The sequence below is a fragment of the Mustelus asterias genome, chromosome 2 (genome assembly GCF_964213995.1).
Source record: "Mustelus asterias chromosome 2, sMusAst1.hap1.1, whole genome shotgun sequence".
Taxonomy (NCBI): Eukaryota; Metazoa; Chordata; class Chondrichthyes; order Carcharhiniformes; family Triakidae; genus Mustelus; species Mustelus asterias.
In genome coordinates, this window is record NC_135802.1 from 79335914 (window position 1) to 79359788 (window position 23875).

The window sequence follows — 23875 nt, forward strand, 5'->3', positions numbered from 1 at the left end:
TATAAGCTCTGTTTGTGAACAGAATTCCCACTCACCTGAAGAAGGGGCTTAGAGCTCCGAAAGCTTGTGTGGCTTTTGCTACCAAATAAACCTTTTGGACTTTAACCTGGTGTTGTTAAACTTCTTACTGTGTTTACCCCAGTCCAATGCCGGCATCTCCACATCTTGTATAGTTGCAACAGTACTTCCTCACCTTTATATTCTATTCCTTTAGCTATAAATGCCAACATTTTATTTGCTTTCTTTATTATCTGCTGTATCTGCATGCTAGTTTTCTGTGACTCATGAACAAGGCCACCCAGATCCCATTGTACTGGAGCACCCCGAAGTCTCTCCCCATTTAGGTAATAAGTCGCCTTCTCATTTTTGCGACCAAAATGCATGACCTCACACTTATCCATGTTAAACTCCATTTGCCATCTTTTGGCCCACTCTCCTAACCTATCTATGTCCATTTGTTAGGGTTCTTATTTCCTCATTGCAACTTACTGTCCCGCCTATTTTTGTGTCATCTGCAAATTTGGCTGTTGAGCCTTCTATCCCTGTATCCAAGTCATTAATATAGATTGTAAGTAGCTGATGCCCAAGGACCAAACCCTGTGACACCCCACCAGTTACTTTTTGCCATCCAGAAAAAAAACATTTATCCCGACTCTGTTTTCTTCTGTCCTTCAGCCAATCATCTATCCAAGCTAATAAATTACCCCTAATCCCATGTGATCTAACCTTGTGAATTAACCTTTTGTGCAGCACCTTATCAAATGCCTTCTGGAAGTCCAGATATACTACATTTACAGATCCCCATTATCCACTTTGCCTGTTACATCTTCGAAGAACTCTAGCAAATTAGTCAAACCATGCTGACTCTGATGGATAATATTTTGACTTTCCAAATGTCCTGATACTGCTTCCTTGATAATTGATTCTAATACTTTCCCAACACCAGATGTTAAACTAACTGGTCCGTAATATCCCACATTTTGCGCCTCTCCCCTTTTGAATAAGGGCATTACATTAACATTTTTCCAATCCAGTGGAACCTTTCCTGTATCCAGGGAATTTTGGAATATTATAACCAATGGTTCCACTATCTCCGCTGTCACTTCCTTTAATACCCTAGGATGTATGCCATCAGGCCCAGGGGACACATCTGCCCTCAATCCCAATAGTTTGCCGAGTATCTGTTCCCGATCGATGTTCCAAGGTCTACCCTTTCTCTTACCTCTGACTTGCTCGTTCCTATAGGAATGGTACTAGTGTCCTCCACAGTGAAAACTGAAACAAAGTATTGATTTAGCATCTCTGCCATTTCAGTGTTCTCCACTATTAACCCTCCGATTTAATCTTCCTAGGGACCAACATTCACCTTAGTGACTCTCTTCCCTTTTTATATATTTACAGAAGCTTTTGCTGTCCTTCTTGATATTTTGTGCTAGTTTTCTTTCGTAATTTACCTTAGCTCTTTTTATTACATTTTTAGTATCCCTTTGTTTATGTTTGAAAATCCCCTCCCTCCTCCCCCCACCCACTCCTTGCCATCCTCCTTCCTCACGTGGATATATTTTAGTTGTGAGGAATTGAGTATCTCCTTAAACAACTGCCTCTGCTCATCCGCTGTCCGACCTTTTAACCTTCCTGCCCACTCTACTCGGGCCAAATCTATCCTCATGCTGATGTAATTTCCTTTGTTTAATTCCAGAACGCTGGAGTGGGGACTCCACTTTCTCACCCCCAAACTGAATTTTGAATTCTATCATACTATGATCACTACTTCCTAGAGAATCCTTAACTATAAGGTCATCAATTAATCCCTCCTTATTACACAATACCAAATCCAGAGTACTCCCTGGTTGGTTCCACAACATATTGTTTCAAGAAACAGTCTCTAATACATTCAATGAACTCTGAGTCCAGGCTACCATTGCCAATCTGATTCTTCCAATCTATGTGCATGATTATTGCCATACCTTTCTTGCAAGCCCCAGTATTTCCTGGTTTATACTGTGCCCCACTGCGGAACTACTGCTTGGGGACCTATAGATTACTCCTACCAAGTACTTCTTCCCTTTGCTATTTCTTATTTCTACCCAGACTGATTCCTTATCTTGATCTCCCATGCTTATGTCATTTCTCATTACAGCACTGATCCCTATCGCTAATGTACTGATTTCATCCTTCATTAATGACAGCTGGATCATACTCGTTTAGTCCTATTTCTGCCGTCAATTGATCAAGCTTGTTGCAAATGCTATGTGCATTTCTATAGAGTGCCATAATTTTGGCGTTTTAAAGTTTTTCTGTATTTTGATTGTATTTGGTGCTGGCCTTGTTTCCACTGCCTTCCAATTTAGCTTACTCTTTTCTTGCCATTAGCAACTTTGTTTCTCCCCCATCCAAATTCTCCTTTGGATTCCCAGCAGCACTAGCAGATCTTCCTGTGAGGACATTGGGTTTTGGTCATGTTGAGGTGTGACCTGTCATACTGATACAGGTCTCGTGCCCCAAAGCCTCAAAAATCTAAAATTCTTCCTCCTACACCATCTCTCCAGCCACACTTTCATTTGCTCTCTCCTCCTATTTCTGAACTCACTAGAACATGGCACAGGGAGTAATCTTGAAATTATTGCCTTTTGAAGTTCCGTTTTTAAATCACTTTCCCAGCTCTCTCAAATCTACTTTCCGGACCTCACTCCTCTTTCTACCTATGTAATTGGTACCAATGTGGGTAATGACCTCTGGCAGTTCACCCTTCCAGACAAGAATGCCCTGCAGCTGCTCAGTGAAAACATTGACCCATGAGGGAGGCAACTTTCATCCTGGAGTCATGTCCGTGGCTACAGAAACATCTGTCTGTTCCTCTAACAATTGCATCCCATACCACTCTTTTTCCTCCCTGTGCAGCTGAGCTACCCATAGTACCACAGACTTGGTCATGCTTGCACTCCTCTAAGAAACTATCACCTTCTCTAGCATCCAAACAGAAAGTTGGTTGGCGAATGAGATAAACTGAGGGGATTCCTCCTATACTTGCAAGCAATCACCCATTTCTTCTCTGCCTGTAGTCTCTTAACTTGCAGTGTGACCACCTCCCTAAGTATGCTACCCACCTTGTTCTCAGCCCCATGGATATGGACAATGTTGATTCCAGCCATTGCTTGAGTTCTGAAGCTTGGAGCTCATGTTTCTCCCATGTGTCACAACGTGTGCATTCCACGCAGCCACTCTGCTTTACAGACTATTTGCTATAAACTGGACTAGAAAATAGAATTGCTCACCAACTATTCACTAATCAGCTCCGTGCCTGCGCCAACATCACTTTCTGTTGCTGCCTGTGCTCCACTCCTGCTAGCTGCTTTTTATGCCTCGCTTAGCTCTTGCTCCTTACTGCCACTCTGCACTTAGCTAATTACCTATTTTCTTAATGATTTTTTAAATTCATGCTTCTCCTCAACACCAATAATTGTGCTACATGTAACCTTAGGAATACAATAAACCTCACCACTTAAAAATAAAACAATAGATTCACCAGCTTCTTAATTCCCTTCTGCTTGCATCTCTACTAAAGCTTTACCAATACTAATGAACCTTATTGATAAATCCTAAAGTTTATTTAAAAATAGAAGATAAGACTCACTGGCTACTTGTTAATAAACTCCTAGTTGTTAAGATTCCGTCTCTGCTGCTTAATCAACTTGCAATGTCACTTCACTTTTTTTAAACTCTTGGTGCTCTTGGACTTCTGCCCGAAGGCAAGTGCTGTAGGCCTCACTCCTTGGGCTTTATTTAGTTGTTTTTTGGTCTGTGTTTCTCCTGTAGGTCAATTCCTCTGTGTTTCTTCCCAAAGGTTTGCTGTAGGTCTTGCTCCTCGAGCCTTATTTATCCACACCCTGGTCTCTCTTTCACCCACCACAGGTCCGCTCCCCTCTGTCGCTCTCCGCAAAGATAAGAGCAGTAGGCCTCCCTCCTTGGGCTTTATTTATCCACTCCATGGTCTGTGTTTCTCCCTCAAGTCCACCTCTCACTGAAGGAAAGTTGTACTAAAATACCCCCAATATTAGGGCTAGGGGACCTTCAACTGTGGACGAGAGACGATTAAGGGGGAAAGATGGAAATTGATAAAGGCTTGAAATGAGAGACTTGAAAAGTTGTGTCTGTGTCATACTTTGCTCAGTTTACGGTGCAAGAAATAATGTCTATAACCAATATGTCAGTTAACTGAGTTTGTCAGCAGAATTGGTTAACTATAAAAAAAACTATATCAAAGTGTTGAGATTAAGATACAGTACTATAATTATCCAAGTAACTTCTCAAACTTGCCAAAAAGACCCTTTTGATCTTTTATTGTATTCATTTTACTATTATGGATTGTGTAGCAGAGCTGCTTCACTACCAAATGTCTGGCATTTTTCTTCTCTTTTGGTGTCTTCCAACATCAGTTGCTTACTAATAAATTAAATGTGCCTATTCATGAAGTGATGTGCTGAGTATCAGCTGTATTGCAAAAATAGTCTCCAGTACAGTACGTGTCTGTTTTATCTTGTGTTGTAACAAATCTTAAAACAGTTGAAGCAGTGTTATGAATTTTCAATAGTGTATAATTGTATTGTAAATACAGTAAATGGAAGCCATTCAAACTTGGATATGTTCTTTCTTTGACTTAAATTTAATCATAGAATCCCTTTCCGCACATCTTTGGAGTTGTAAGATTTGAACTGGTCAATTACTTAAATCAGTGATGGTTGACTGTTAGATCAGACTATTTAAGGCATTAAATTCTGAAATTCCTTACTTTTGTCTTATTTAACTAGCTAATAAATTGAAACATGTATGGCCATACTTTAGGTGCAATTAGTCTTTGGAGTAGGTTTCTTTTGGGGTAGTTCTCAAAATATATTCCCATGCATCATTAAATCTGAAAATCTTGGTGAGTGACTTCATTCCGCAATTTAAATAAATATTTACAGAAAATAAGCATAGTGCATAGATAGTGGTGCCTGCTGCCTGAAATTACTGCAAAAGGGACACACAAACTCAGCAGGTTTGGTAGCTGTGGAGAGAGAGAGAGAGAGTTAATTTTTCAGATCGATGATGTTTCTTCAGAACTAGGAAAATGTAGAAACGTAAAACATAAGGAAGGGAAATGCTGGACAGTGAGAACAAATTTAAAGATCTGTAAAAGGGTGGAAGACGTGAGAAAAGAGTTGTGCAGGGCCAAAGGAAGTGATAATGGGGCGAAGAAAATAAGGGGGGAGGGGGCGATTCTCCCAGTCCGCTGCGTGAGCCAGGAGTCTCGAGCAGAGGCTGTGTAGCGGGCTGTCTGCTGGGCGCCATGGCCTCCAAGTGTCTGGCCACCGGATTTCCGGCACTGTCAACTCTGTGCCAGAAATTGGCGCGGAGCTGTATAAATTATTAAAATAAGCATTTAAATCTAACTAGTGGGCCCAGACTGAAGTCTGCAGGCCCGCGAGCGTCTCCCCCGCCGGGAGTGTTCCACTGTAGCAGGGTTTGCAATAGCTCACCATTTGCCAAATTCACGTAAAAACTGGAGTAAATCCCGCTGGTGTTTTCAGATGCCTTTACTGGCAACTGTATTCTATGCAGAGTGCCAGACACAGTTAACACCAACACCAGCATGTCTATGAACACCCCTCACTTGGGTTACTGAAGTTCTGAAGGCACAGAATCCCCAGAGACACCCTTCTCCGAACTCTGGATCTCTGACAACACTGAAACAGAAGCAGTAGATCTTATCCAACTCTTAATCCCCTGTTCTTCAGCTCTGACCTTTCCAATAATTTAACATACAGTAGCACAGTCTCTACATTCTCAGAGCCCTGCTTCAACATCGGGATTTGTTCTCAACAGTCAGACAGGAAACTAATCCATTCATGATAGCATTGCTTGTTTCCACTCAACATGTCTATGTTCTGAACTGCCCGCCACCAGAGAGGCTGGAACACCACAAGTGTAGTTAGCTTTCAATTTATCTTTTTTCCTCATAGCTTTTCATTCCCATGGTCACATGGACATTTCTTGGAATTAAGCTGATGTCATAACTAGGAAACCAATAATCTCTTTCATTTTGGCCTTAAAAGTGGCATCACACAACAATGTAGGCTTGTCCTCCTGTGCATGGGTCATCAATGTAATATATCTGCAGGGGACCAAGAGGCAGGAATTTCAATGATCAAGGTCAGTGAATGCATTTTCAAATGCCTCATCTCACCAACTGGAACACTAGCCTCATGCATTGCTCAATGCATACATCCCAATCATTTTCATACCAAACCTCAAACATTATTCACACTGGCTATAAAGACTGAAAATGCTGGATAAACTCAGCAGGTCTGCCAGCATCTTTCGGGAGGGAAACTTGGGGAGAGTTAACACTTCATGTCCCTATGACTCCTTCCACAGAACCCACATCTGATCTTCATAGCTTCATCTTCCCATCAAATGCTTGGCACTGCAAGATTCACACCCACATCTAGCAGCTTACACGCACTCCCAGCTATTCAACCACGACAACAATACCTCACTCATTGATGCACACTCATTGTTCTTGCAAGAGAAAGTGGCACATTACTGGAAGCACCGCCATCTGACCAGCAGAGGCCAGGTTCATGTGCATGTTTTCAAAGAAAACCATGCTTGTCATCATTGTGGGCCCATGGCCGGTGGTGGGGCTGAAGACATTAAAGGTGAGCGTATACTCATATCTAGTCTTGCTTCTCTCTCAAATTTGATTACAAGGTGCAGATGCTGTAAGCATGTACTTCCTGCTTTCCCCACCACTCAGCACAACCTCTATCCTTGTGACTTGCTCCATTTAGGTCATAAGAGCTTCAATCTGGTAAGGCAGTGGAAGTTCAGACTGAAACATGCTGTTATGTATGCTTGCACTGCTCTTGCTTCCAAGAATGCTCAGCCTGCTGTTATTGGAGCTGCAGATACTAGTGTTCAAAGGGGCTTGGAGGGTGTTCTCAGCTGTCCAGCAATCTGTTCACCAAGGTATTGCTAGTGGAAGTGGCAGTGGTACTGCAGCTGTTATTCACAAGTACCCTTGCTGCTGGCTGTTAGCCAGTCAACCCCCCAGACTGCTACTGCCCATGCTAAAGTGGTGCTGTTCAGAGCTGGGTCTTACATCGGTGGTAGGGAAATTATTGGAGAGGATTCTTTGAGACAGGATTTATTCCCATTTGGAAATAAGTGGACGTATTAGTGAGAGGTAACATGGTTTTGTGAAGGGGAGGTCGTGTCTCACTAACTTGATCGAGTTTTTCGAGGAAGTGACGAAGGTGATTGAGGGTAGGGCAGTGGATGTTGTCTACGTGGACTTCAGTAAGGCCTTTGACAAGGTCCCTCATGGCAGACTGGTGCAGAAGATGAAGTCGCATGGGATCAGAGGTGAGCTGGCAAGGCGGATACAAAACTGGCTCGGTCAAAGAAGACAGAGGGTAGCAGTGGAAGGGTGCATTTCTGAATGGAGGGCTGTGACAAGTGGCGTTCCTCAGGGATCAGTGCTGGGACCTTTGCTGTTTGTAATATATATAAATGATTTGGAGGAAAGTGTAACTGGTTTGATTAGTAAGTTTGCGGTCGACACAAAGGTTAGAGGATTTGCGAATAGCGATGAGGACCATCCGAGGATACAGCAGGATATAGATCGGTTGGAGACTTGGGTGGAGAAATGACAGATGGAGTTTAATCTGGACAAATGTGAGGTAATACATTTTGGAAAGTCTAATAAGAATAGGAAATATACAGTAAATGGCAGAACCCTTAAGAGTATTGATAGGCAAAGGGATCTGGGTGTATAGGTACACAGGTCACTGAAAGTGGCAATGCAGGTGGAGAAGGTAGTAAAGAAGGCATTTGGCATGCTTGCCTTCATTTGCCGGGGCATTGAGTTTAAAAATTGGCACGTCATGTTGCAGCACTTGGAATATAGTGTTCAATTCTGGTCGCCACACTACCAGAAAGATGTGGAGGCTTTGGAGAGGGTACAGAAAAGATTTACCAGGATGTTGCCTGGTATGGAGGGCATTAGCTCTGAAGAGAGGTTGGAGAAACTTGGTTTGTTCTCACTGGAATGACAGAAGTTGAGGGGAGACCTGATAGAAGTCTACAAGATTATGAGAGGCATGGACAGAGTGGATAGTCAGAAGCTTTTTCCCAGGGTAGAAGAGTCAATTACTGGGGGGCATAGGTTTAAGATGCGAGGGGCAAGGTTTAAAGGAAATGTACGAGGCAGACTTTTTTATACAGAGAGTAATGGGTGCCTGGAACTCGCTGCCGAGGGAGGTAGTGGAAGCGGATACGGTAGTGGCTTTTAAGGGGCATCTTGACAAATACATGAATAGGATGGGAATAGAATGATATAGTCCCCGGAAAGGTAAGGGGGTTTTAGTTACGTTGGGCAGCATGGTCAGTGCAGGCTTGGAGGACCGAAGGGCCTGTTCCTGTGCTGTATTTTTCTTTGTTCTTTGTTCTGGGGTCATCTGCAGTGTCTGTCATTGAAAGTCATCCAAACTGCAGGCAAAAACACATGGAAAACAGATGCTAAGGGAATACACAAAGGTGATTTGATGAACATTGGATTGTTTGTATAAAGTTGGTTTGAAATGTTTATTCAATGATTCTGTTATTTCAGCATTGTGGCCAAGAGGATTACTGATATTCAGTAACAGGGAAGGTATAGGACAGTGGGTAAATAGGGAATAGAGGCTGAATTCACTGGTACCGTGATTGAACGAGTTGATCCAAGGCAGAAAGATAATCATGTGTTGACTTCCACTTTCCTTTTCCCTCCTCTGCTGCTTGCCATATAGCCGATGGCAATGGCTGTGCCTTGAAGATGGAGCAGCTGTATAAGATGCAACAAACCGCCATGAATCTTGACGCTCACTCCGTGAAATGCTGAATGCTGCAGTGTCCTCTAGTGCTCTCCGGGCAACAAAAGCTCAGTGATGAGTCCATCACATTTTCGTTTGGTGGAATGGCTTTTGCTGTATGCATGCTGCCTATGTGTGCACCAAAGACATGAGCCATGTGGTCAGTGTTGCTTAGCAGCCACCATCTCACTTGGCATGGTCACTCTGATGCAGATGGTACACTGGACTCCCATTGAATGAAAGCATCATGACTGCTGCCAAAATACTGCTTGACCTACATGTGCATAGTTTGGTCACATGGCAGTTGTCCATTGTGTCAGTGGTATCCTTTCCTGATTTGGTCTCAGTAAGCATGCACCATACATGAAGTGATGTGTGTGCAGTCATTGGCTTCTGCTCCTTTGGGAGGTCTGCAATCCCCACAAAACCAAGTGCTCACTCAACTTGTTCATATTTAGCAAGAGAGAAGGAAACGACGCAGTTTTCGTGGAATACAGAGCCTCCGTGGTCTGCCTTGTGCAAAGCTGGATGATGAATTGCCAAGTGCTACACAGTTGGCTTCCTTCAGCCTGGAAGTCACCTTCACAGCCACTAGCAATGTAATTCTTGCCCTTCCGTGAGGCTGCAGCAAATGGCAGTTACATTAATGATCTCCTTAGTGAAGCGGATATGTCTGGCACTTCCTTGCAGAAGTTGAGTCGGGGATCGATTATGGCCTCTTATGAGCTTTTCTTTCACCCTCTCCCTTTTCCTGTATCTTCCCCTGCCCTGTGTTGCCTCTGTTCATTCTTCCTGTTATGGTATCATGTTGTGATCTCTTTTGTCTAGAGACTCTTTTACCATGAGGTTATTGATTAATTGACTCACTGCACATTTCCAAGAATAGGATAGTCTGCCCCTAGTTGACACTAAAACACACTCTCTAAAAATTGTCCCAAATGCGCTGTGAACTAGCTTTCCAGGCGACACTTGCTAATCTAATTCACCCGATCGAGACCACAATTGGTCATTTTTTTGAATGTCATGGCAGGCTCAAAGGGCCAAATAGCAACCTTCTTTTCCTGTGTTCCTATGTTATAGGTCAAAAGGATGCATACTACTGCAACTATGACTGGGAGCAGTCATAGTTGCAGTAGTCTGTGTAGATGCAGTGTTGAAGTCAGGGTAAAGTCTGTCTGCATGAGCCAGGCCACCGCCTGTAGACTTCAGCTTTAAACACTCTAAAATGACTGCCACATGTTTTCTACGTTACCATGCTTAATTGGCTGTAAAGCGCTTTGAGAGATCTTGTTGTTGTGAAAAGCATTATTAAAATAGAAAACGTCTAAATTCACAAAGTAGAAAATAATTAGACAAGAAGGCTGTTTTTTTGTCCGGACATCACTCAGGTCTCACTTTATGGGTGCCTTGGGAAATGTTCAATCTTTGACCTGAATATACTATGAAGCTTTCCAATTTTTGGAGGGTTTAAAGAGAGAGGTCTTTAAGGCTTGGCTTCAAGTACGTGGGAGGTGGAGGAATTTAGAGACACAGAATGGACACCACTTAGTAGTAAAGAATTAAAAAAGTTGTCCAAATGTATTGTCAAAGGGAGGTTCTGGGGAGGTCTCTGAAGGGAGAGAAAGGGGCAACATTGTTAGAAAGGACATTACAGAATGTGGAACCATTATGATCTTTCTCCATTGGTGGAAGGGGAGGGGGGGTGGTGAGTACTGGAGCCAAAATCTAATTTTTAAATTATTCGCTCAAAGGATGTGGGGGTCGCTCACTAGGTCAGCATTTGTCTCCCATCACAAATTGCCCTCGAGAAGGTGGTGAGCTGCTGCCTTGAACCGCTGCAGTGCCTGTGGTGCAAGTACACCCACAGTGCTGTTAGGGAGGGAGTTCCAGATTTTGACCCAGCGACAGTGAAGGAATGGTGATATATTTCCAAGTCAGGGTGCTGAGTGGCGTGAAGGGGAACCTCCAGTTGGTGGTGTTCCCATGTGTCTGCTGCCCTCTTCCTCCTAGATGGTAGCAGTTGAAGCTTTAGAAGGTGTTGTCTAAGGAGCCTCTGTGAGTTCCTGCAGTGTATCTACAGTGCGTCAATGGTGAAGGGCGTGAATGTTTATGGATGCGGTGCCAGTCAAGTCGACTGCTTTGTCCTGGATGGTGTCAAGCTTCTGATTTTGGAGCTGCCTTCATCCAGGCATGGGGCAAGTATTCTATCACACCCCTGACTTGTGCCTAGTAGATTGTGGATAGACTCAAGGCAGTCAAGAGATAAGTTACTTGCCACAAGATTCCTAGCCTCTGTCCTGCTCATGTAGCCACAGCATTTACAGTTAAACAGCTATCCCAGTTAAACTTTTGGTCAATGGCAACCCCCAGGCTGTTGATAGTGGGGGATCCAACAATGTAAATGCCATTGAATGTAAATGGGCAGTGGTCAGATCCTCCCTTATTGGAGATGTCCATTGTCCGGCACTTGTGTGGCGCTAAGGTTAATTGCCACTTGTCAGCCCAAGTCAGAATATTATCCGATATTGCTGCATTTGGACATGGACTACTTCAGTATCTGAGGAGTCATGAATGGTGCTCAACATTGTGCGGGGATCAGTGAACATCCCAATTTTTGACCTTGTGATGGAAGAAAGGTCATTGATGAAGCAGTTGAAGATGGTCAGGCCTAGAATACTACCCTGAAGAACTCCTGAAGAACTGTAAAGGTTTCTATGGGTATGTGAGGAGAAAAAGATTGATGAAGACAAATGTAGGTCCCTCACAGTCAGAAATGGGAATTTATAATGTGGGACAAAGAAATAGCTGACTAACTGAATACATACTTTGGTCCTGTCTTAACAAAGAAGGACACAAATAAGCTACCAGAAATGTTGGGGAACACTGGGTTTAGTGAGAGGGAGGGACTGAAGGTGATCAGTATTAGTAGAGAAATGGTGTTGGGAAAGCTGACGGATTTAAGGCTAATAAATCCCTAGGGCCTGATAATCTACATCCCTGAGTACTTAAAAAAAGTGGCCCAAGAAATAGTGGATGCATTGATAGTCATCTTCCAAGATTCTATAGACTCTGAAACAGTTCCTGGAGATCGGAGGGTAGCTAATGTAACCCACTATTTAAAAAGGGAGATAAAGAGAATACAGGAAATTATAGATCATTCAGCCTGACATCAGTAGTGGGGAGAATTCTAGAGTCCATTGTAAATATTTTATAGCAGAGCACTTTGAAAACAATTGTAGAATTGGACAGTCAGTATGGATTTATGAAAGGGAAATCATGCTTGACAAATCTACTAGAATTCTTTCAAGGCTGTAACAAATAGAGTTGATGAGGAGGAGCCAGTCAATGTGATTTATTTGGACTTTCAGAAGGCTTTCGACAAAGCTCCACATAAACGATTAGGAGTGTAAAATTAAAGCACATGGGATTGGGACTAATGTATTGAGATGGATAGAAAACTGGTTGGCAGACAGGAAACAAAGAATAGGAATAAACAATCAGATTTACAACAATCTGAGATCTCGATCTGCTTCAAGAAGACGGCCATCATCCCGGTACCTAAGAAAAACCAAGCAGCGTGCCTTAATGACTATCGGCCGGGGGCTCTGACATCCATCATTATGAAGTGCTTCGAAAGATTAGTCATGGCACGAATCAATTCCAGCCTCCCAGACTACCTGGATCCACTATAGTTTGCCTACCGCCACAACAGGTCCACAGCAGATACCATTTCCCTAGCCCTGCACTCAACCCTGGAACACCTAGATAACGAGGACACTTATGTCAGACTCCTATTTATTGACTACAGCTCAGCCTTCAACACTATTATTCCCACGAAACTCATCTCCAAATTCCGTCGCCTGGGACTCGGCACCTCCCTCTGCGACTGGGTCCTGAACTTCCTAACTCACAGACCACAATCAGTAAGGATAGGCAACAACACCTTCTCCACGATCATCCTCAACACTGGTGCTCCACAAGGTTGTTTTCTCAGCCCCCTACTATACTCCTTATACACCTACGACTGTGTGGCTAAATTCCCTCCAATTCGATTTTCAAGTTTGCTGACGACACCACCGTAGTGGGTCAGATCTCAAACAATGACGAGACAGAATACAGGAATGAGATAGAGAATCTGGTGAACTGGTGCGGCAACAATAATTTCTCCCTCAATGTCAACAAAACGAAGGAGATTGTCATCGACTTCAGGAAGCGTAAAGAAAAACATGCCCCTGTCTACATCAATGGGGACGAAATAGAAAGGGTCGAGAGCTTCAAGTTTTTAGGTGTCCAGATCACCACCAACTTATCCTGGTCCCTCCGTGCCGACACTCTAGTTAAGAAAGCCCACCAACTATTTTCTCAGCAGACTAAGGAAATTTGGCATGTCAGCTACGACTCCAACTTTTACATATGCACCATAGAAAGCATTCTTTCTAGTTGTATCACAGCTTGGTGTGGCTCCTGCTCTACCCAAGACCACAAGGAACTACAAAAGGTCATGAATGTAGCCCAATCCATCACGCAAACCAGCCTCCCATCCATTGACTCTGTCTATACTTCCCGCTGCCTCGGCAAAGCAGCCAGCATAATTAAGGATCCCACGCATCCCGGACATTCTCTCTTCCCCCTTCTTCCTTCGGGAAAAAGATACAAAAGTCTGAGGTCCCGTACCAACCGACTTAAGAACAGCTTCTTCCCTGCTGCTGTCAGACTTTTGAATGGACTTACCTTGCATTAAGTTGATCTTTCTCTACACCCTAGCTATGACTGTGACTCTACATTCTGCACCCTCTCGTTTCCATCTCTATGAACGGTATGTTTTGTCTGAAAAGCGCGCAAGAAACAATACTTTTCACTGTATGTAAATACATGTGACAATAATAAATCAAATCAGGTCATTTTCCGAATGGCAGGCAGTGACTTGTGGGGTACCGCAGGGATCGGTGCGCGGACCCCAGCTATTTACTATATTAATGATTTTAGATGAGGGAACTAAATGTAATATCTCCAAATTTACACTTGTTCCTGTAAAATGCTGCCCATTGACATAGATGGACAACATTCAAATGGCACCAGCTGGGAGTTGCACAGATGGTTCTCTCTATGGGTCCAAATGTTTTGCTGCTTTCAATCATTATCTAGATTCCCTTGTTCTACTTTTTGCATCAGCCACTGCTTGTTTCTTTGCTTCCAGTTGTGGTTAGTGAATGTCCACTCAACAAATTTCTTCTATTCTGTGATTATCTCGCTAGGTGGTGATACCTGTGAATGGCTCCTATCTAGTGGCCGATTTCTCGGTGAAAACGTGTGGCAACCGCATGGCTGCATGATGCATAAATACAAAATCAGGCAAGTGACTTAAAATATTTTGAAATATGGCACTTAAATGTATTTTTGTGTGGATTGTAGCATTAGTGTAAATCAAGGTGATGCAACATTTTAGTTGCCAGCATGTTAATAGGATGTCTGATAATGATGTGACTAAAATTCTTCATATTGACCTTTGAAGAGGAGAGCTGATCGGTGGTGATTTAACTTGAGGATCACCACACTTCAGTTGAGGAGCAAGGTTAAGAAGGCGGGGCCTTCATGAATAACCTCAGCTGGTACGGGAATTGAACCTGTGCTGTTGGCACTGCTGTGCATCACGAATCAGCTATCCAGCCAACTGAGCAAAACATTCCCCTTATAACAACTGATACAGACGTAGTGATGTTTAGCCTGTATTATTTAAATTAGTGTGTTTTAACGATTTCATTGGTTTATTTATGTTTCTTGTAAAATATGTGATTCTGCTCTAAACAACTCGAACTGAGTGGTTTAAAGTTAAGTTCCTCCCATGTGCCCCTGCAGTGTGTTTGTTTTTAAGTATTCTTGCACAAAATAGCGATTGTACTCTTAAGGAAGTGCAAAAGTTCCCTGTGCAGTAAATAACACAATGGATGATTTCTAACTCCCAATTTTGCAAAGCCAGTCTTCCAAATGTTACAAAGGACAGAGTTCAGTGTAATTCCCTTCAGTGCTGGATACCCAGTGAGTCTCTATTGGAAAGTGCTTATATGGACATAGATGAGAGCAGTATTGTGCATTCCGGTGTTCTCTAAGGCTAATTGACCTGTCAACAGTCAACTCTTTTTCACTGAGAAGCTCAACATTGTGGAGCATAAGACAGCATGAAGTTAGGGTACATACGTGCTACCCACTAAACATGCAGAAATAGTTAGGGGCTTGTTCATTCCAGTATAAATTGTTACAAGTCTTAATTATGGCCAAACATCATCTCTGGTATGAAAATTAACTTGTATCTCATTCATTCAGATTTTAATTGTTGTTCGAGAGCTTAAAAAATTAAATAAAAATGTTTGTCTTTTTACTTTTGAATGCATCTGCCTCTTAATTCCATCTTTCTTTTCCCGCCCCCCCCCCTCTATTTTACTTTCTGTAAAGAATTTACCATTGAATTATTCTAACCTTTGCATCCTGGTTCAGACTCAGTGCCCCTGATTTTACTGGCACGGCCGCCCGAGGCTCGTAAGATCGCACCCGAGGCCAATGGGGAATGCCGTTCTGTGAGCCTCACCCGTCCCAGATTTCGGGGCGGCCGTGCTGGTAAAATCAGGGCCACCGTGACTCAGTAATGATTCTTCAATCTGTTTTGTCATGGAGGAGATGTTTGCCATGTTTGTACAGCTGCCAGAAACGCTGTAGAAGGTGTGCTATTTTGGAATGCTGATCATTGCAAGTTGAGGTGCAAAAGCCCATTGGAAGTTTGGGCACGTGAAGTGTAATGAACAATTATTTGCTGCTGACCCCAAATTTGATGCCAAATCAATTCAAAAATTTTGTTATTTCCTTCATTTGTAACATTGCAAATTTTTAAGGGAAACTACCCTCTTTCTTATTTAATTGCAAAGGCTTGTATATTTCCCAGTCCTCTGGAGAGATCTCTTTATTTTTTGCAGTTACATGCTCTTTCCTTTTACGTTTACATTGTGTCTCACCTGTTTGGTCAACCATGGTAGAACTCTCCCCCATTATGAATGTATACTGTCCTGAATCAAGCCTGATTGATTTTTGAATACCTTCCACCATTCAGCCAATAGGCTTGACCAGTTTCTGTCATCAATCTCTACCCTATTCCTTTAACATTAGCCATAGCAAAATCTAAGATCGTCATATCTGTGTTAAGTTTCTCCTTTTCAAATCAAACATTGAATTTGATCTTTGATTTCTGAATCTCTGACTGCTGTTTACTATTGTACTGATAACTTGGTAACACTCTTGCCTTTGACTCAGGGATCCAGACTCATGCCCTGTTTTCAGAACTTAATTGCAAAATCCAAAACTGACACTTTTCGGTTAGTGTTGAGGCAGTGCACTATTTCAGTGCGCTAAGGCATTATTTCGGAGTTCTCCCCAGTGCCTCAGCAAATATGTGTCCTCAATCAACATCACAAAAACAGATTATCTGGTAATAATCACACTGTTGTTTGTGGGAGTTTGCTGTGTGCAAATTTGCTGCCAGTTTTCCTACATTATAACAGTGACAAAACTTCAAATGCTTGTTCCTTCCTGGTGAAATCCATATCATCCATACATAGCCATTTTCCCTAATCTAACTTGTATTTCTACAAAGAATTCTGAGGTTAGCCAGACTTTTCAAAATCTATGCTGGGTCGTCCTGATTAATGGTTAATCAAAGTGCCTAGTAATTTCATATTTTTTATTACCAGTAATTGAAGTAAGATTTACTGGTTTATAATTTCCTGTTTTATCCCATTTTTTGAAGAGGGAAAATTTTAATCTGAGCTTCCAGGATTTCTCTTGATTCCTTTCTGATCCTCAGATGTAAATCTTCAAGTCGGTGATGTCTTAATTTGTACTCATTCTCTTTAACCAAGGCAAAATATTGTACTTAGTACTGTATCCTCTCAATCTCCAATGCAATTTTATCTCCATCTCTTAGCATTTCTATTCTTGCCTTGATTACCTTGCCATTAATGTGCATATTTTGGCCTTTACATCTAGGATAGTTCCTTGATTTGGAATGTGGCTGAAATGTTGTCTGTTCCAAATACTATTTGCGTGGCCAATCTAAAACAATGATGCTGGAAAATTTTAATTAGAACTGTAAATGTAACAGGAGATATGGGTGTGTGCGTGTGTTTTTAATTCCAATGTACTAATTTTTATTACTTCCCTGTTCAACTTGTAACATTTTTTTCTTTTCTTCAGTGAAGTAAAGAGTTGTCTTATGAACAAATACGTAACTTTTGTAGGAGATTCCAGAATTCGGCAATTGTTCTACTCCTTTATTAAAATTTTAAACTCTGGTACTAAAGAAGAAGGTAACAAGGTACAATCTGTTTTTTTACTTTGGTTTAGACTATATGAATATTAGAGGGCAGGGTTTACACTAGGAAATTTCATTGCTGCCATCTAGTAAATAATAAGACTCACGCTCTGAAGCTTTGCGTTTGATTTTAGCTTATGAGTTTTTCAGCGTGTTTTAACTCTATACAGCTCTAACATTAATTAAATACATCAAAAAGTTTTAGTTTTAGGAACCAGCATCAAGATTTTGCACAGACAATTAAAGTTAAAATGAGTTCCTATATGTTTTCTGTATACTGCAGCATTTAATCATATTACATATTAAATATTACATATGCTTTTAATATAGTAAAATGTCCCAAGGCACTTTGGAATGTCACTAAACAAAATTTGACACTGCACCACAGAGATATTAGAGCAGATAACTAAAAACTTGGTTTTTAAATAAAAAAGTGCTTTTGGAGGAAAAAGGCAGAGAGGTGTAAGGAGGGAATTACACACAAAGCTTGGGGCATGGCTGAAGGCACAGCAGCTAATGATAGAATTAAAATCTGACATTACAGAGAATAGAGGGAGTAGGCCATAGAGAGATTTGAAAGTTTTAATGAGAATTCTAAAATCAAGATTTTGCTTAACCAGGAGCCAATATATGTCAAATGAGTATGGCTGATGGGTGATGTGAGTTGAGACATGAGCAGTATAGTTTTGGATGCCCTCTAGTTTATGGAGGCGAGAATGTGGAGGTCAGGTAGGAATTTATTAAAGTAGTGGAGTCTACAAGCAACAAGTCCTAATCAGCAGCAGATAAACGGAGGCCCAGGTGGAGTTGGGTGATATCACGGAGATGGAAACAGCATAGATTGCAGAAAGCAAAGAAAAGAAATGAGAAATAATGAGCAGCAAAGGAAACCCTGTGATGTAACTATAGTATTTTTTTAAGTATGAACATTTATAAAGGAAATACGTTGACAGTTCTCTGCTACCCTTTACTAAGGAAATCACCTAAAATTTCATTTGTTTCCAGAGTTTTTAATTTTACATCTGTTGTGATCGATCAATATTCGGACTCTTTGGGTTGGATTTAATACTCCCTGCTGGTGGGTTTGAAGGCATGAGGCACATTATCTCCAGCAGGCAATCTCCCTGCCACCTACCCTTGATGCCGCACTCGGTCAAATGCTACCTGATGTCAAGGGCAATCACCCTCACCTCACTTCTCAAATTCAGCTCTTTTGTCCATGTTGGACTAAGGCTCTAACGAGGTCAGGAGGAATGACCCTGGCGGAACCAAGCTGAGCATCAGCAAGTAGGTTATTGCTGAATAATTGCCGCTTGATAGCACTGTTGATGACCCCTTCCCATCACTTTGCCGATGATTGAAAATAGACTATTGCGGCTGTAATTGACCAGGATTGAATTTGTCCTACTTTTGTGGACAGGTCATACCTGGGCAGTTTCCTACATGAGTGAGTAGGTGCCAGTGTTGTCGCCCAACTGGAACAGCTTGGCTAAAGACGCAGTTAGTTCTGGAGCACAGTACAATTGCTGGAATATTTTCAAGGTCCATAGCTTTTGCAATATCCAGCATCTTCAGCTGTTCTTGATATCATGTGAAATGAATCGAATTGACTGAAGACTGGCATCTGTGATGCTGGGAACAGGAGGAGACAAAGATGGATCATCTACTCAGTACTTCTGGTTGAAGAATGTTGCAAATGCATCAGCCTTCTTTTTTGCACTAAGGTGCTGGGCTCTCCTATCATTTGAAGATGGAAATATTTGTGGAGCCTCCTTCTCCAATTAGTTGTTTAGTTGTCCACCATAATTCACTACTTGATATGGCAGGTCTGCAAAGCTTAGATCTGATCCGTTGGTTGTGAGATCGCTTAGCTCAGTCTATTGCATGCTGTTCTTGCTATTTGCATGCAGGTATACCTGTGTTGTAGCTTCACTCGAGTGACACTTCATCTTTAGGTATTCTTGGTGCTGCTGTATGCCCTCCTGGTGCTGCTGCATGTTCTCCTATGCTCCTTATTGACCCAGGGTTGATCCCCCGGTAGAGTGGGGAACATCCTGCGGTATGAGGTTACAGGTCATGGTTGTATACAATTCTGCTGCTGCTGATGGCCCACAGCTCCTCGGGGATGCCCAGTTTTAAGTTCCTAGATCTGTTCAAAATCTGTCCCATTTAGCATTGTGGTAGTGCTACTCAACACAATGGAGGGTATCCTTAATGTGAAGATGAGACTTGTCTCTATAAGGATCTTGTAGTGGCCGCTCCTACCGATACTGTCATGGACAGATGCAATTGCAACAGGTAGACTGGGGTCAAGTAGGTTTTGTCCTCTTGATTATCCTCTCCACCTACCACAGACCCAATCAAGCAGCTATGTCCTTAGAACTTGGCCCACTCGGTCAGTAGTGGGGTTAAAACAGTGCCTCAAAACAAGCAACCTCGGTACTGAGTCAATGATGGATTTTGGACCTTGTGTGTTTTCAGAGAAAAAGAAATCAAAACCTTGATTCAATTAATAGGAGACATGTGAAATCCAATAGTTAGAGTCATACCTAGCACAAAAGGAAGATGGTTTTGTGTGTTGAAGGTCAATCATTTCAGTCCTAGGACATCACTACAGGTGTTCCTCAGGTTACTATCCTAGGCCCAACCATCTTCAGTTGCTTCATCAATGACCTTCCATCACAAGGTCAGAAGTGGGGATGCTCACTCATGATTTAGCACCATTTGTGATTCCTTGGATACTAAAGGAGTTTGTGCACATATACACCAGTAACTAACCACCAAAAAGGCTTGGGCTGCTAAGTGGCAAGCACATTTATGCCACCCACTGCCAAGAAAAGGCCATCTCCAACAGGAGATGATCCAACCACATCCCGTTGACTTTCAATAGCATTACGATTGCTGAATCCGCCACTTTCAGCATCCTGGGAGTTACCATTGACCAGAAACTGAACTGGACCGGCCATATAAATACTTTGGCTGCATAAGCCAGTCAGAGGCTTGGAATTCTGTAAAGAGTAACTCCTCTCCTGATGCTGCAAAGCCTGTCCGCCATCTACAAGACACAAGTCAGGAGTGTGATGTAATACACTCATCCAGACAAGTGGAGAGTAATTTCAAAGACACACAAAAGCTCAGCACCATCCAGGACAAAGCACATGCTTGATTGGCACCCACCACTGACGCACACTGTGTACCATCTACAAGATGCACTGCAGCAACTTGCCAAGGCACCTCCAGCAGATCCTTCCAAACCCATGACTTCTACCCCTTAGAAGGGCAAGGGCATTAGATGCATGGGAACAAAATCATCTGCAAGTTCCCCTCCAAGCCACGCGCCATCCTGACTTAAAACTACGTCTCCTTTCTTTCACCGCGACTGGGTTATAATCCTGGAGCTCCCTCCTGAACAGCAGTGTAGTTTATTTACTCTGCATGGATTGTAGCGATTGAAAGTGGTGGCTTACCACTCGAGGGCAATTAGAGATGGATAATAAACGCTGGCCTAGCCAGTGATCCCTACGTTCCATAAAAGAACAAATTAAAAAGAATCTCCTCTTGTCTTCACAGTCCTATGAATCATAGAATCCCTACAGTGCAGAAGAGGCCATTCAACTCATCAAGTCTGCACCAACTCTCTGACAGAGTATCTTACCCAGGCCTTCTCATCTGCCCTATCCCCGTAACCTCACACATTTACCATGGCCAATCCACCCAACCTGCACAACTTTGGACTGTGGGAGGAAACCGGAGCACCCGAAGGAAACCCACGCAGACACGGGGAGAATGTGCAAACTCCACACACACTGGAATTGCCTTCATCCAAGGCTGGAATTGAACCCAGGTCCCTGGCGCTGAGAAGCAGCAGTGCTAACCACTATGCCACCATGCCGCCCATATCTGCATGACATAACTACATTCCTGGCCTTTTGTGCATCAGGAAGAAGTCTCACAACACCAGGTTAAAGTCCAACAGGTTTATTTGGTAGCAAATACCATAAGCTTTCGGAGCGCTGCTCCTTCGTCAGATGGAGTGGAAATGTGCTCTCAAACAGTGCACAGAGACAATGTCTCTGTGCATCCGCAGTTTTAATTACTCCACCATTGGTGGCCCAGCTGTGCCTTGAGCTCTTGAATTCTCTGCCTACACCTCTTTGTCTCTCTATATTTCTTTCCTCCTCTAACGCCCTCTCTAAAACCTATCTATTTGACTAAGCTTTACCCAGTATCACCTTTTGTGGTTCAGTGTCATTATGTGCTTTCTAATGGTCGTTTGAAGCACCTCGAGACACTTCATTACCAGTAAATATAAGTTGCTGTTGTTGATCATCATTATCACTTAAACTGCAGCAATTTTAGAAGACCAGCCACCACCTCAGGGCAACTAGAAATCAGGATCAAATGTGACTCTTCCAGCATCACCCACATCCCAAGAACAAAAATTAATTAAAACTCAGGAGAGATAGTTGACAAGATCGACTTGGAGGCAGGAAAAGAATTCTAAGATGAAATACATCAAAAATTTGCAATAAAAGTTTATTCCGAGCTATCTTAACAAATTGTAATCTTGTGTTGTTCTTATCTTCTTAGTTCTAAACATTCTGCTCAAAGATTAAGTCAGTGAATGTTCTGTATTCTGCACTCTAAATGGGTGAATATAGTATGCCGACCATTAACTTTGTTTTCAACATAACTTTGTTTTCTCACCAAGTCAGTCACTCCTCAGTGGCAGCATTCCCAGCAGAGTCAGATATTTGTGGGATTCAGCCCTACTTCGATTGGAGCATATAATTTAGGCTGACACGTCAGTGCAGCCCTGAGGGACTGCTGCAAAGCTATATCTCTTGACCTATATCACGAGGAAAAGAGTACCCAGTCATTTAATTCCTTGCTGACTAGGATCTTCCCACACATAAGTTAGCATTGCCTTGCATCACAAATATCTATACTTAAAATGTAGCTCATTCACTGCAAAGCACTTTGAATGTCCTGAGATCATGATGGGCATTATGTATATCCAGTTTCTTGAATGTATAGAAAATCTGAAATTATAGGAATAGCATGAAAAACTGGTAATATGCAAAAACACAGCTCTGATTTAAAATTAATATATTGCGAGCTAAGCCAACAGAATCTGCCACGCAAGTTCCATTCATCTAATTATATTTTAGGCACTGCAAGTTTGAATTCTGTGATTTAATTCTACTTATAGTTGAGATTGCTACAAAAATAGTTATCTTTCAAAATAAGGGGCTGAGAAACTCTGGTTAAGCTGTAGCTGCTGATCTATTGTACTGAATGGGAGCTGAACACAATTGCTAATTTTTATCTGTGATAAATAGGATTACCATCAACACATATACTAAATGATTTTTGAAAAATGTCCAAGAGTACAATTGGAAAAATAAAGATATTGCAATGGTTTGTGTACAAAGAACAAAGAAAATTACAGCACAGGAACAGGCCCTTCGGCCCTCCAAGCCTGCACTGACCATGCTGCCCGACTTAACTAAAACCCCCTATGCTTCCGGGGACCATATCCCTCTATTTCCATCTCATTCATGGACTTGTCAAGACGCCCCTTAAAAGTCACTACCGTATCCGCTTCCACTACCTCCCCCGGCAACGAGTTCCAGGCACCCACCACTCTCTCTGTAAAAGATCTGCCTCGTACATCTCTTTTAAAACTTGCCCCTCGCACCTTAAACCTATGCCCCCTAGTAATTGACTCTTCCACCCTGGGAAAAAGCTTCTGACTATCCACTCTGTCCATGCCTCTCACAATCTTGTAGACTTCTGTCAGGTCTCCCCTCAGCCTCCATCGCTCCAGTGAGAACAAACCAAGTTTCTCCAACCTCTCCTCATAGCTAATGCCCTCCATACCAGGCAACATCCTGGTAAATCTTTTCTGTACCCTCTCCAAAGCCTCCACATCCTTCTGGTAGTGTGGCGACCAGAATTGAACACTATATTCCAAGTGCGGCCTCACTAAGGTTCTATAAAGCGTCAACATGAGTTGCCAATTTTTAAACTCAATACCCCGGCTGATGAAGGCAAGCATGCCGTATGCCTTCTTGACTACCTTCTCCACCTGCATTGCCACTTTCAGTGACCTGTGTACCTGTACACCCAGATCCCTTTGCCTATCAATACTCCTAAGGGTTCTGCCATTTACTGTATATTTCCTATCTGTATTAGACCTTCCAAAATGCATTATCTCACATTTATCCGGATTAAACTCCATCTGCCATCTCTCCACTCAAGTCTCCAACTGATCTATATCCTGCTGTATCCTCTGATGGTCCTCATCGCTATCCGCAAATCCACCAACTTTTGTGTCGTCCGCAAACTTACTAATCAATCCAGTTACATTTTCCTCCAAATCATTTTTATATCTATATATTACAAACAGCAAAGGTCCCAGCACTGATCCCTGAGGAACACCACTTGTCACAGCCCTCCATTCAGAAATGCTCCCTTCCACTGCTACCCTCTGTCTTCTTTGACCGAGCCAGTTTTGTATCCACAAGATTGGAGAGTGTTGGAGGATGTTAAAATCCGTGTGAATGTTAAATGTTGATCATCATGCTGTAAGCTTTGCTGTCTGTTAACCATTTTTAAAACT

The 23875-nt window shown here is 42.4% G+C and overlaps 1 protein-coding gene across 1 annotated transcript in view; it reads left to right on the plus strand.

The window, feature by feature from the left end:
- casd1 (CAS1 domain sialic acid O acetyltransferase 1) overlaps positions 1-23875 on the plus strand; it is a 64311-nt gene that overhangs the window by 4876 nt on the left and 35560 nt on the right. The window contains exons 2-3 of the mRNA XM_078237892.1: positions 14150-14246; positions 17133-17253. Of these exons, the coding sequence (XP_078094018.1) occupies positions 14150-14246; positions 17133-17253 (218 nt within the window). The remainder of the gene's footprint in view (positions 1-14149; positions 14247-17132; positions 17254-23875) is intronic.